Source organism: Peromyscus californicus, unplaced genomic scaffold, assembly GCF_007827085.1.
Source record: "Peromyscus californicus insignis strain IS unplaced genomic scaffold, ASM782708v3 Scaffold_14__1_contigs__length_90479793_seg_1, whole genome shotgun sequence".
NCBI classification, from domain to species: Eukaryota; Metazoa; Chordata; class Mammalia; order Rodentia; family Cricetidae; genus Peromyscus; species Peromyscus californicus.
In genome coordinates, this window is record NW_026294435.1 from 1,966,438 (window position 1) to 1,981,426 (window position 14,989).

Below are 14,989 nucleotides of genomic sequence, written 5' to 3' on the forward strand. Positions count from 1 at the left end.
TTATGTTTTCTCATTTTGAAATTTTAAAGAATATAATATTATATTTCTATATGTCTTCAGTGGTATTTTACTTCATAAAAATCTTAAATTGTTATCATGAACAAAGCAATCTATTTTAAGAGAGGTAGAAATAACTGCTTCAACAAAAATTATTATTCCATAGTAATCCTTTTATTTCAAATTTACCAATGTTTCATTCTACTACATTAAAATATGGTATTTAATGATTCTAATGCAATATTGTAATAAATAATAAAATATACCATGTGTAAGTATGACAGAAATAACTCATTTAAAGAGATGAAGCTATTTAATTTTATACACAGTATATATACTTACATACTATATTATATATGCTTTTTTAAATTTTGTTTTGCTTTTTCGAGAGATGGTTTCTTCGTGTAGTTTTGGTGCCTGTCCTGGAGCTCTCTCTGTAGACCAGGCTGGCCTTGAACTCACAGAGATCTGCCTGGTTCTGCCTCCCGAATGTTGGGATTAAAGGCCTGCACCACCACCACCTGGCATATATACTTATATAGTCATATATTATATATAATATATGTTTACATGTTATATATTAGTATATATATTTATTTATATGAATATTAAGTATACATATTTTAATACACACAGAAACATAGGATAGTTTGACACATCAGCAATGTTTTCACCCAAACTTACTACAGTGAGACTAATAGGCACAAAAATTATCTTGTCTTCCTTCCAGAATTCTATCTCTCAGGGGCCAAACAAGTACATATGTGTGATGAATATGGAAGAATAAAGAGAGATGCAGTGCATGAAAAATTTCTAAAATATAAATGTTTTAGAGCAATTGTAGTCCCTAAAAACTGAGTTCAATGATGTGTAAGAGGGTACAGTGATTGCCAGAATAAACTTAGGATCTGTGTAGCACATCATAAATGACTTGAACTGGAAAAAAGAATTTAGAATTGTATTCTAAACACAAATGACTCATAAACAGCCTGACTGACAAGTATTAAGAAATAATGTGTTGGTTATAAGTTCTGCCCTAGAAGCTATTGGAAAAATGATATATATCAGTGGAGATTGAGAAAAAGGATCATGTAAAAATAACTGTAGCAAGAAAAGGGTTCTATGCTTAACATGGAGCAAGAAATATAAAGCATAGACATGCAGACATTTACTTACTGATTTTGTGTTTAAAGTTTAATACAGGATTGTCAACTGCTATCATTATCTCATTTAATTATAAACATTAGTTATTATGATAGTACATATTTATGTTTTATAAGTGTTGAATGAAGAATCATTTCTGATATAAATCTAGGAGTCCAAAAGAAAAACTGTGAATAGAATATTTAGGGAAAATTCCATTAACATAAGACTATTTTAATGAAGTTCTGAAATGGAAAGAGAAAGGAGTGAGTGTATTGAACTTCAAAATTATCCAGGGGAGTGGCAGAAAAAGTGACATTGGCCTGATACTGACAGTGGTTAGAGTCGATAGGCAGCTAGAGCAAGGGACTGTCCAATGTGTTTAGAGCAGAACCAACACTGAAAAGAATCAGTAGGTCTCAAAGAAATAACAGAGTACAAGCCATGGTAGTTTACGAGCTTAACACTAGATTTTATTTTATATCTCTCTGAATAAGCTCTGAAATTATTAAAACATTTAAACAAGAATAATGGAAAGATTTCATATGGTTTTCTGGACACATACTTACATGCTGACATGAATAGGAACACATCCATAGTAAGACATCCCTTCCAGTTATCAGATTACAAGGCAAGAGAGGTTGAGGTCTTACAACATGAAGGTATCAAAGGCAGTAGTGGAAGCAACAGGATCCTTGACATAATTTGAGAATAGAAATTTTGTAAGAGACTGGAATCATGCTACAGTTAGAAAAAGTGAATTATGAATACATTCTAATGTTTCAGCCAATATATCTGTAAGAAACAAATGTGTTTTGCCAGGTTGAAAAAAATACATGGAAGAAACAAAGTAAAGAAATGAAGATTAGATCTGTGAAATTTTAAATTGTTGTGTAGACTCCTGAACATCAATATACAATTAAAAGGAAAAGTCCTTGCTTGACATGATAAATTTGAATGTATCAGTCATCTGTGAGATATTAAAGACAGTGTTGTCTAGAGACTAAGAAGACAGGGATGAAAATATTTGAAAACCTAGGGAAATAGAGAGTCTGGTAACCTAGAAACCACATAAAGGAGTCTGTGGAGGAGGAGGAAAGTGCCTTCATTTAAATCTCCTGCACATGGGTCAGGGAAAGAAGTAAGTTCCTATTGAATTCAACAATGCATATTTTACAAATTTAAAATAATTATAGTTAACAAATGATGCAATAGAAATACCTGATATCTGTAATTAACAAATGACACTGTCTCGGAAAGAAAATAATAGAACTGGATAGATGTTGTAATGGGTAAAGTTTTTTGATAAGCTTATAATTCACATTCTATCACAGGGACACATATTCACCTTCAAATGTATGCTATGACATGCATACTCCACACAACGAATAAATATAAGTAGTAAGATTGTGAAGGTTATATTATTTGAAAACAACAATATTTATTGATCAAATAAAGGAAGAACTCTAAAGAAAACTGAGAAGATGAGACAACTTATGAGAGGCATTTAGGTCTTTAACATTATTGCATCTCACCAACATCAATGCCTAAACATGAACCAACAAGGGTAATAATAATAGGCAAGCTGACATGGACAGGGAAATGTCCATAAAGACTGCACAAAGGACTATAGTTAGCAAAGGAATGCTGAGAGACTCAGAATATTTGCCCTCAGGGAAGAGCACGCTGGCCTACTACCTGATTCTTCAGTTGACACTGAAAGACATTGTACTTTCATATTTCCAAATATATATACACATATACATAGAAGTCTGTAACAGCAAAGATTGAAAAAGGAGGCAATAAATTTTAATTTATATGGGAGAATTTGGAGGGAGGAAAGGGAAGGAAGAAATTATGTAACACATTACAAAGTTTTTGTACCTTTGGCCTCCAGGCTGTTGCACCTGGATTCTGCTCCCCTCCCATTCCCCACAAGGCACAGCTCAATCTTGTCATGTCCACTTTGGACTCTTCCAGATATCCATGCCTCTGGCTATGCTCTCCTAATTAATCTACAATAAACTCTATCCTCTTCCATACCTAGGAACAGTCATGTCCTTTCCTTTTCTCTTTATTTCTTATTTTCATTCCCTTTTAAAAAATATTTCTAAATATTTCACATTAAATACTATGTATTTACCATATTTACATGAATTTTCATCATAGAATTCAAAAATAATTATAGACAGGAAATCCAATGTATCATGTAAGGGGAACTTAGACAAAATTCTGTCCAGAGAGCAAAGAGAGCTATCAAAACTGGTTATAGTCTGAGATTATTTCTATTACTTGCTTCCTAAATCCATGAATAGTTTGTTTACATTTTAAATCTTATAATTTGTTACTGACAATCACAATAATTTTGAGGCCCTCAATAAGCCTGACTTAGCTAAATATAATAGCTTAGATAATTAATGAACTCTAAGCAACAGCACATTGTTAGATTTATCTGCACAATGAAATGCATGATTTCCATTGTTAATTTTTTTAAAAAAAGTAATATGATCATATGAATGTCTTAAAGAGTTCTTTTTTAGTAAATCTATATATACTCAAATTTTAATGTATTGTTTTAATAGTACCTCAGATATATTAAGGACTGATTATGTCAATGGGTTCCTATTTTTAAAATTAATGAAATGACATATATCTTATTGCTAATCCACCTATGAAGCAAATATAAATGCATCTATTTTTTAAAGTGACCTATTTTATTTATTTGTAATATGAACAGTGCATTTTTGTTAATTTTAATTAAACATATTAGAAAATACATATAAAATCAAAGGCTTTCATCTTCTGAAGCATTCAGTTACAAAAAGGAAATATTTTTCAAACAGTTTGTGTTTACCAAACAACTTCACATTGAATGATTGACAATATGCAAGCCATCAAGGTAAATGTGGCTTTTATGATTTGTTATTTATCTTGCTTTACTTCAACAAATACAGACAGTCAGTGTGATCAGTAATGATCTGCAAAACCATCTCATGCTAATCTCACCAGAGAAAGTTTTCTTCATGAGGACATAATAGAATTGTAGAGATGTTCAAAAGCTCTCTAAAAAGCTAGTCCAGGTAAGCCTACAAAGGAATGTTTTATGTTCAAACATAGCCAAGTGTTTGAGTTTAGAGAATTTGCAAGTAGCACAATATGGACTAATAATAACTCCTGTCCTCATTAACCTAAACAAAATCATAAACTATATTAAAATAAAAATACTGCCTTACTATCATGTAATACCCAATTTATTACCATAAGCATAGGTTGAATAAAAATTTTCTTTCTATCATATATTTATATAATTATAATTTAACTAAAAGCAAATTATTAGGAAAGTAAAAATCAATATGGGCATATAATCTACAGATTGCTACCAATTCATAACCCTTTGTTTTGCACTCATGTGGAAAAGTAACTGTTATTAGAAGTATAACTTGCCAATTTGGATCTTTCATCTTACACTCAAGTAAAGTTTTGTTTGAAACACTTTGAAAAAGAATTTTGTTTATAGAAAGTAGAAAATAATAAGTATCATAATCAATTTACTTTAATTTTCATAATTAATCACAATCTCACTGTGTGATCATGACTAGTTTATCTTTTTTCTGAATGTAATGAACAAATTTATGTCTTGCCATAAAATAATTAAGAACTGATTTGATTGTATCTGCATTTCTTTACAGTTTTATGATTTGAGATTCAGAGTGACATTTATTTGATTCTGCATGTTTGCGTATAATCTTTGTGGGTCAAAGGGAATCATACATTGCCTGTAAACTTTAAATGTACTGTTTCTGAAAATCAATTACAAAACTAACTACATTAATAACAAAAGCTAATAATTCTAAAAATGTGTATGAACAGGAAGTCAATATCATCATAATTGCATCTACAAATCATAATAGCTGGCTATCAGATGAAGATTAATAATAAAGAATGAAGTAAAGAAGAAAGAAATCTAGGTATTTTGCAATATCTCTAATGATGTTGATAAATTGGTTTTACGAAAAAGTACATGTGATAATAGCATTTGTAGTTGAAAGTTTTTCTATGTTCTGCCCAGGCCTGCAGCTACTCAGACCTAAGTAAACACACAGAGGCTTATATTATTTTCAAACTATGGCCGTGGCAGGCTTCTTGCTAGCTACCTCTCTTACCTTAAATCAGCCCATTTCTATAAACGTGGCTTGTGGCTTACATCTTGCTTCTCCTGGTGGTGGCTAGCAGAGTCTGCCTTGCTTCTCCTTTCTCTTCCTGTCCATCTGTTTGGATTTCCTGCTTGCCTCTAAGCTGCCTTGCCAAGGCCAAATGACTTTATTTATCAACCAATCAGAGCAACACATATTCAAAACATACAGAAAGACATCCCACAGCACTTTTTCTGTACAATCAAAAAGGAAGATTTTAACTTTAACATAGTAAAATTACATATAATAGAACAATTATCAAGCAAGAATCACAGTTACAATATCCAGTCCATTTATATTTGGCAAATTGAAAGAAAATATTCTATTTATCAAATATTTGTGAGTGCAAGTTTTCATGTCTAACTTATCTCTTATCATAACCAAGAAAAACATTAATTACAACTATCTAGTTTTCAATTATATCAAAGACCTCAAAAGGATACAATATTACTTAAGTAAGCAGGAAGAACATTGTAAGCAATTTCCAAAAAAGTATAATGACAGAGACAGCTCGGTGCCTAGACAGTCACCCAAAGTTCCTTTGCAAAGTGTGGGCAATCTTCTTCAGCCTATAGGCCTAGAGTCTCTCAGTTACTTCTCTCTGTGTCCTATAGAATTTCTGGCAGGTTTTTTTTTTTTTGTGAAGCTGAGTAACTATCTCAAATTGCAAAGTTCAGGGGTCACCTTCCTATGGGTCTTACATGTCCAGTTTATACAACATACTGTCCATCAGTCAAAACAAGGGCACTTTTTCACCAAGTGGCTAACTTTTGCCACAAAGAAAGCAAACTCCATTTTTGGAGCAATGACCATCATTCTCCTTGAAATAATTGGTCCTGTCAGGAGCAGATCTGTCTCAGTTTCAAGAAAAGTAGAAGCTTTTAAAACATTTTAAATGTTATATTCTGTAAGTCTTTGAAGTATTTGAAGATTACCTACCTTATTGAAATACATCTATGTATACCTAACATGACTATAAGTTTGATTATTATAGATGACTAATTATTAATCTGTATTTCTCAACTATACACTACAATCTTAAAAGAGTTGCACAAAATAGTTTAAACAAGAGTAGAAATATACATATAGTATAACAAAATTAACTTTAAATTTGTATTAATAAACTAAAATCTATAGCAATTTAAAACAAATTGCTTTTGAAAAGTAGATTCAATAATCTATACTTTCACCTATCATATTTATAACATATCACCCTTTTTTCTTTTAGAAAGATATTGACTAAGACCAATAACAATTTGTAATTAATCTCTGACAAAGACAAATATACATAATCCATTTTGGGGGAATGTGAACATAGTGTTCTAGGCTGCTTCCTGCTGATAGGGGACACTAGTAATCTTATGTGAATCCTGAGAAAATTTGAGATAATGGTCAAGTCCTGGGAAAATGGGCTATAACCTTTATTGATAGATACAATTTGTTAAGGTTTAGAAGGTCTGTCTTGATCAAATCTGATCCATATTAACCTGGAACAAATCTATAGCCTCTTGCTTCCAGTGGAAACAAAAGCAGACCCTCCTTTATCCAAGCAACATAACTTAGATGTAAATTTTGAAGTCAAGATACCTTTAAAATATAGATATTGGTTTAACTGTTTAGCCTTTACAATCAAATATCTCTCTGAAGTTAAAGGTCCCAAAGAAAATATAATCCAGACTCTCTGTGTAATTTCCATCTTTACATGGCTTATTTTTTATTACTTTTATTTTCTCTTTAAAGACTTTATTTTTTAAAACTTTCTATTTCTTTATATAGCTATCTATATTCCTTTTCTTCTCTCTTCCAAGCCTATGTACATTTTTACACACACTGTAAACTGTTTAGGGTTTATTCCATCTGAATCCATCTTATTGTGAATCTATTGCTTTAAACTGCAGAATGACTGTGGGGCATATATGGGTTGCAAAGAGGGTGCTGAGAGGAAGTTAGACAAATAGAGCTTAAGCTGTTTATGCAGAGAGTACATACAAAGGATGGTGTGGAGAGGAAGTAAGCTTGGGTTGTTTGTACAGAGATTAGATACAAATGGTGCAGAAAAAAGTTAGCTCAAGTTGTTTATGATACTAAGATCAGGAGGTGATGTCAGTGGATAAACAACTCATAAATAAGAAGATGAGTATAGAGTGACCTTTAAAATGATTGTTGGTTCATTTACCCCCTCCTAGGGTTCTGAGGTTTTCTGGTATAAAAGAGACTTACTGCCTAACAATAAATGAGTCCTTGCTTGACTTGACTCTCACTGCACCTGACTGTCTCCGCATAAGAGGGAGGCTGGGGGATGGGCTAGCAGCACGCACTTACCTTTCCTTGGTTCTAGCCCACCTCTTCACAGGTGACCTAAGTTCCTGGTGGGACAAGACCCCACAAATGACTAGGACTGAAATGGCAGCTTTGGCTGCTGGCTCTGTTCACCTCAGCTTTTCAACATGGAAGAAGTATGTTTACCCTCAGCTCTGGGGAACCATGCTCATCGCTGACTCTGTGAAACAGTGGGTCTATCCTTTCATACAGCAGTGAAGAACCCAAAAACCTTTCCTTTCCTTTCTTTTTTTTTAGTCTGTACTAGCAAAACCTATATCCACCATGCACCATGCTGCATTACTTGCAGACACCACTGTGTACAGTTCCTGGAATCTGTCATGCTACATTCAAGCCCATACAGTGTGTACCCACTGGTTTTGGCTCCCCTATTATGTGTTTAGAAGCCCTATTTAAACTCTTTTAGGCCTGATGGAAATTTGAGAGCCCCACATTGGGTGCCAAATATAGTTGGAATGTTTCCTGTGTCCTGCCTGGCCCATTGTCGGGACAAATCTCTCATCCACAGTCCCACAGCATTCTATAAAATAATCACACAGAGGCTTAATATTATTTATAATGGCTTGGTCATTAGCTCAGGCTTATTACTGACTAGCTCTTACACTTAAATTAACCCATAATTCTTATCTATGTGGCTTGGTACCTTTTCTCAGTTCTGCCTTGTCATCTTGCTTCTTCTGTGTCTGGCTGGCAACTTTTGACTCAGCCTTCCTCTTCCCAGAATTCTCCTCATCTGCTTGCCCTGTCTATACTTCCTGTCTGGCTACTGACCAATCAATGTTTTATTTATCAACCAATCAGAGCAACATATATTCACAGCATACAGAGCAGAACGACATCCCACAGCAAGCATTTATTGGTTTATAATTCCCAACAAAAGCAATCCACCTTCTTTATATTTTCCAGGTAATTCAGATCATCAGTGCAATAGACAGAGATGAGTCCATAGAAGATCACCATTTTTACTTTAATCACTCTGTGGAAGACACAAACAACTCAAGTTTTATACTAACAGACAATCAAGGTAACTCCTCATCTATAAGTATGTTTGGTGCAATCTAACATCTTTTATACCAGTGGGTTTGGAGAACTGATTATTGTTCTTGCAATACTGAAAATAAAATAAAGAGCAATGGCCAAAATGGAAAATAACTCACAATCAATTTTGAAGGACACTGATTCTGTTATTCCTCATATTTCTTCAAACTAGAAACACATTTAAAAGTCATGAGTATAAGGGTTGGAGATGTAGTTGCTTTGCATATTAAATGTAAGTCTATGAATTTGATTTATAGCTTTTTGAACTGAAATTTAAAACAGAAAGCTATCCTTCATTATAAGATACTAGAAAGTCTTATAGGCTCTCAAATATTACTATGGTAGTGACATCATAGGTCTATTGCATCTTGGACTCTATCAATTATCAATGTAAAGATGAAGAGATAATAATCTATATTTAAATACAGTGAGCTTAGCTTGACTTAATTATGACTATCTGGCAACACTAATTAGGTTACATAAACATAGTGTTTAAATCTATTCTTTACCTTTCAACACAAAGACTTTATTAACTGAATAGTAAATATTCTGAAGTTAGAATTTTTTTAAAGGCAGAATTTCTGCTTCTTCTGTGTAAAAATTATAACTTCTAAAAATGTTTTCTTTAGCTTTTTCATTAACCTTAAAGAACTTTTTGCCCACTGTATAGATATATATTTACATTTTCCTTTTCACTCAAACTTTATAAATTAGACAGTCTGGGAGTGAAATGAATGTTGTTGTCTTGTGCCTCTTAATTTGATTTTTTGGATACAAATATTATTTAGGGTAATGGGAAGATACCCTGGTTTGTTTCTGTTGCTGTAATAAAACACTGACTAAAACCAACTTGGCAAGGACAGGGTTTATTTGCTTTATAGTCCATTTTGGTGGAAGCCAGAGCAGGAACTTGAAGCAGAAAACCACAGAGGCTTACTGGCATGCTTTTTTTTCTGGCTTGTTGCACTCTCTTTCTTAGAAAGCCTAGGCTCATGTGCCTAAAGATGGCATTAGAAGCCTTGGCCCTTCTACATCTACTTACAATCAAGAAAAGCCAAGCTAATTATGGCATTTTTCTGATTGAGGTTCCCTTTTCTCCATTACATCAACTGGAAAACCAAGATTAGCTATCACAGAAGGCTACTCAACATTAAAACAAAACAAATAACAGACACAAAGACCTAGAAAAGAAAACCTCATAATATTTTGAGAGAAGAAAATTGCGTTAGTGAAAAATGTCATTCTAAGTATTGGGGATTTTGAGAGAATTTTCACATAAATGGAAGTACTCATTGTTCAGCTTCACTTGTACTTTGAAATGTTCATGAAATACATCACTAATTTCTGTTGTGTTGTTATCTTGATGAATGAATTGAGATGACAAGTAATGAAGGTATGTTTGGAATTTTACATGAAATATAACTTGGTAAAGTTACAATAAAATGAATATTCTAATAGGATTTCTCTCCAAAATTAAATTATCTCTTTTTCCAATTAGAATGTATATTATTTAAGAGCACATATTTTTGTAGTTAGGTTACTGAATATCTTACACAAATCCAGGATTTGTGAAATTAATTTGTTCTGAGGGAGTGCTGGGCACAAATAATAAAAATAAAGCTGAGAGTTCTAGTACACGTCTAATGCTTAACAACCCCTACCAGTACTGAAGCCTGAGTCAAAAACATTTCCTTTTCTTTGTACTATGCATCTTTGATATTCCCCAGGATCTTTTGGAACTGACTCAAATAATTCTTCTAACTATATAAATCATTTTTAGAACATTTCAAAATGATTTGTGACTAGATATTTTAATATAAATTTTTATTTGCCTAGGATGATTATATTGAAATGTTTTTGCCCTTAGTATTTACATAGTACATATTTAGTTTACATTGTTCAAAAAAATTGTTAACATGGATTTCTATTTTAGATAACACAGCTGCAATTCTGACAAATAGAACTGGTTTTAGCCTTAAAGAAGAGCCTGTCTTCTCCATGATCATCTTGATTGCCGATAATGGAATCCCATCTCTTACAAGCACAAACACCCTCACTATACAAGTCTGTGACTGTGGAGAAAGTAGAAGCACAGAGATGTGCACTAACAAGGGACTTCTGTTTCTCATGGGATTCAAAAAAGAAGTAATAATTGCCATCCTGGTATTCATTATGGCAATATTTGGTAAGTCATGTTGAATGCTACAAACTTTCAATTACAAAAGGAACCCTAGAAGGTAGTTATTCTCTACATGTGTTTATTATCTCTAAACACATTCAAGTTTAAAACCAAATACAGTTGGTTTTCAATTCATTGTATTTATTGTGTGATTTGATCCTTAACCACAACTTATTAAATTGGATGGTTTTCTCTATATTATATAAGTAAATAAACCAAAATTCATCACCTACCAGAATAATGAAGAATTGAAACACAGTACAAGAAATACATATTTTGTCAAGGGTTCTGTAGCAATTATTTACTGAAGCTCTGTGTCTTGAAAATACCAGTAGGCAGCACTCCGGCATCTGAACAGGGCACTATGAGCAGTACTTCAAAGACCACATTTCCAAGCATGTATTACATTGCTATTTCTAATGGTCACACGTTGTATAATACATCACATGGGCTTATTCCTGCTGTACTACAATGTTTTCCTATGTACTGCTTGAAAAACAGTGAATACATTCTTTGATGTAGCCAATCACTCTCTGCCTTTTTGAACTCATCTAACTGAGGTCATCCTGCATTAGTATTTGTGCAGCTGCCTTTTGTCATTTGAAGTAATGACTTCCAGGATCTTCCATATTGCTGCAAAGGGCAGAATGACTTTCAAAAACTATTTCTTTTATTTTTTGAGATATTAATATAGTTATATCATTTTATAAATCTCTTTCCACTTCCCATTTACCCTTCTTGCTTTTGTTCAAAATGGTGACCATTTTACATTAATTGTATATATATATATGTGTGTGTGTGTGTGTGTGTGTGTGTGTGTGTGTGTGTGTGTGTATACATGTTCTGAAATACACAAATATAACATTCTCAATCTGTATAGTTTTGCTTTCATGTGTGTTTTGATGGATGACTGTTTGGTATTTGATAACAAAGTGGTATGGGTCTTTAGTTTTAAAGTGATTAAATATTCCTATTTAACTTAAAATTAATTGAGATAGTCTATATGTTAATTTATTTGATTAAACACACAATGATTATATGTGTATCAAAATTTCAATTTTATGACTGCCTTTTATTTTATTTTGTTTTGTTTATACTTTCAGGTATACCTGTTTTTTTCAGAGAGCTTCTTTCCTGTGCTTAAGCCTCTATCTTTTAAAGAAAATCCCAATTCTGCTCCACTAAAAAGAGACATGCTCTAGACCATAAATTTAAAAAAAACTTTTATTTTTCTATTTAAAACTTAGAGGATACTTTTTGCAATAATAAAAAATGATAGTGTGGAATGTAGAAGACAGAGTATCTAAGGCACTGAATAGAAAGAAATCTCAGTAAAATCATTCTAATTTTAAGTGTTGGCTTATTATTGTTGCTTTTGTCAGAATGCAATTTGTACTCATTTTAAAGATGATAACAGTGAATTGTAAAATGTCTTAAGTGGAGTTTAAACCTGCATATTATTCATTGATTATGCCTATATTCCTTCATTTTTCTGACCTCTATACCCTGATTTCTCTTCACAAGGAACTTTACCCAAGATGATACAACTTAATTCAATGTAGAGGGCAGTCATTTTTGATGAAATACTAGACTACCAACCACACTGCCCACTCAGGTTGAAACACTATAGGGGTGGTTGTAATTTGTTCAATGTGTCTTTTTCAGACATTCAACATCTATTGTTTCTATGTCACAGCCTAACAACACAACTTTACAAAACATTGTAAAAATATAATCTTTTGGATCCAGCTTTAATTTTGCATATTATTTTCAGAGACTTTTGGAAAAACAGAAGAATCCTAAGATGTTCAATGTATTCAGATATAATTCAGCAATAACACTAACCTAAGCCTGGACTCCACAAACAACAATACACAACTTCAAGACAAAAGACATGAGACATATTTTGTTGATGGGAGGTGTGGGTCAACAAAAATTTTTGGCAGATTTTCATAAATGCTTCAATTAATATTAGAAAGTCATGTATTGGTAGCCTTCTTATTCTACTGTTTGTAGTACAGGAACTGAAATTATATGATGGCTATTTATGTAGTAACTTCAATTCTAAAATAATACATATATTCATTTTTACTTTTAATTTACTTCATTTGAAAGCACAATTATGACCAATACTTATAATTTTATATAATAGCATATGATTATTTTAATAATTTAAAATTTCTAATACTTCTAAGGATATCTTCCTCTGCAACAAAGGTCCAGAATTTATTCTTCTTAACTCATCATTTATATAATATAATACTTTTGTAAGATCATTCATGTTGTAGAGAGATTTCCCTAATTTTTAAAGGTCAGTAATTGAGGTGATCTCTGCAGGTCTTAGTCAGCAAAATGAAATGCAAACAGATGAGACTGAAAACTCAGATTGGATTGTCTTTGTCAACCTGTATCAAAACTTCTGGGGAGTCTGATACCAGGTTTTTTTATTGTCAGCAAATTTAAACACAGTATAATTTGGAATAAAAGTTTCATGGTATAATTCAATCATTGGTGCCCAAGGAAGCGTGATTACATTGGAACTTAAATCATGTTACATGTAATTTCTTCCTAGAAGAAGGGTTCCACAAATAGGCTACCTATATTAGCTGAAAGTCTGAGGAAGGATCTGATCTGATATCAGTCATACAGATGGCAAAGAAGTCATTTAGGATTTTAGCCACCTCTGGTCCTGAGTGTGGAAGCTTGGGGGGGGCGCTACAGAGTTTTTAAGAGCCATTTAGATTACTAACCACCTTTGGTCTTGTTTTGGTAATAGGAGGTTGATATTGGCTGGATCAACAGATAACATAGATCACCAGGCTGCTAATCACCTCCACTTCCTAGCTTTCTGATATAAGAATAGGTTTTACATCCAGTCCACATATGCTTAATATTCTCAGTTTTTCTGGATATGTGGGCCCTAGTAGCTTTGTGCTACACTCCCAACAAATAATATTCCACTCTCTGTACAAACACACACACACACACACACACACACACACACACACACACACACACACACACTAATACAACATAGTAATTGGATTCCATAGTCTTCTTTATCTATGATGACAATTGTTAGCGGGCACATAAAAGTTTAGCTTTCTTCAGCTCTGTTGATGTTTCAGCATTCAAGAACAATTGTCGCTCTTCCAGAGATCCAGTTTCCAGTACACCCTGTACTCCCACATGATTCACAGCTACCTGTAATTGTGTCTCCATAGAGATCTGATTCACTCTTCTGGCCTTCTCAGGTACCTGTACACAGACTTACAAAAATGCAAGCACAATATTTATACACATAAAATATAAATGAATCTTTATAAAAACTTTCAGTTATCAGTTGACATAGCCACTATATGTATAAATAATCAAATTAGTGTTTCATTTTGAGTTTTTATAAGATTCTGAGAAGTCTTTATCTCATACCTTTTTAAACCTTTTGGTAAAATTCAGCTGCAAAAATATGATGTCCTTGACTTTTCTTCTTTTTCACGGTAGACTTATTGATCCAATCTCTTTTCTTTTTAATTTGCCTGAATATTTCTCATTTCTCCTCAGTATGGTCTCAGTAGGTTATATGTTCTAGGAATTCATTTTTCCCATGTTGTCCAACTCATCAATATGTAATTGTTCACAGTGATCTTTCACAATTCCATGTTTTCTGTTATATCAGCTACACTGTCTCATTTTTCTAATTTATTTGGGTCCTGTCTCCATTTTCTACAAGAAATATTACCCACCATTTATCTCTTGGCTATAATTTTAATAAGTTCACCTCATATTTATTTCAAAGACTGCAATAGAAAATACTGAGGAGGTACATGAGATCCAAAGCCAATGGAGGATTGATTATGGTTGAAACACAAACACAACCCCCCCCCCAAATATGTGTTATATTTAGTTATTCTGTTTTTAAATTAAAAATATATTCTGAAATTGTTCAATTTCTGCATGTTTTAAAAATTATCTCCAATATAGCTACTAATCAGTAGTATGGTTCATATACTTGTTAATTTAGATTTTCTGAAACTACTGTTATATCACAAAATCCAAATGAGATTGCTGTTTGAATTGTTTTACAATTGTCTTCTCTCTT

General features: G+C 32.7%; 1 protein-coding gene across 4 annotated transcripts in view; it reads left to right on the top strand.

The window, feature by feature from the left end:
* Positions 1–14,989, top strand: part of Cdh19 (cadherin 19) — a 108,611-nt gene that overhangs the window by 89,839 nt on the left and 3,783 nt on the right. For 2 of the 4 annotated variants that reach the window (XM_052736448.1, XM_052736447.1), the window contains exons 10-11: positions 8,580–8,697; positions 10,645–10,896. In XM_052736448.1, the coding sequence (XP_052592408.1) occupies positions 8,580–8,697; positions 10,645–10,896 (370 nt within the window). The other 2 variants (XM_052736450.1, XM_052736451.1) reach the window with 2 other exon arrangements.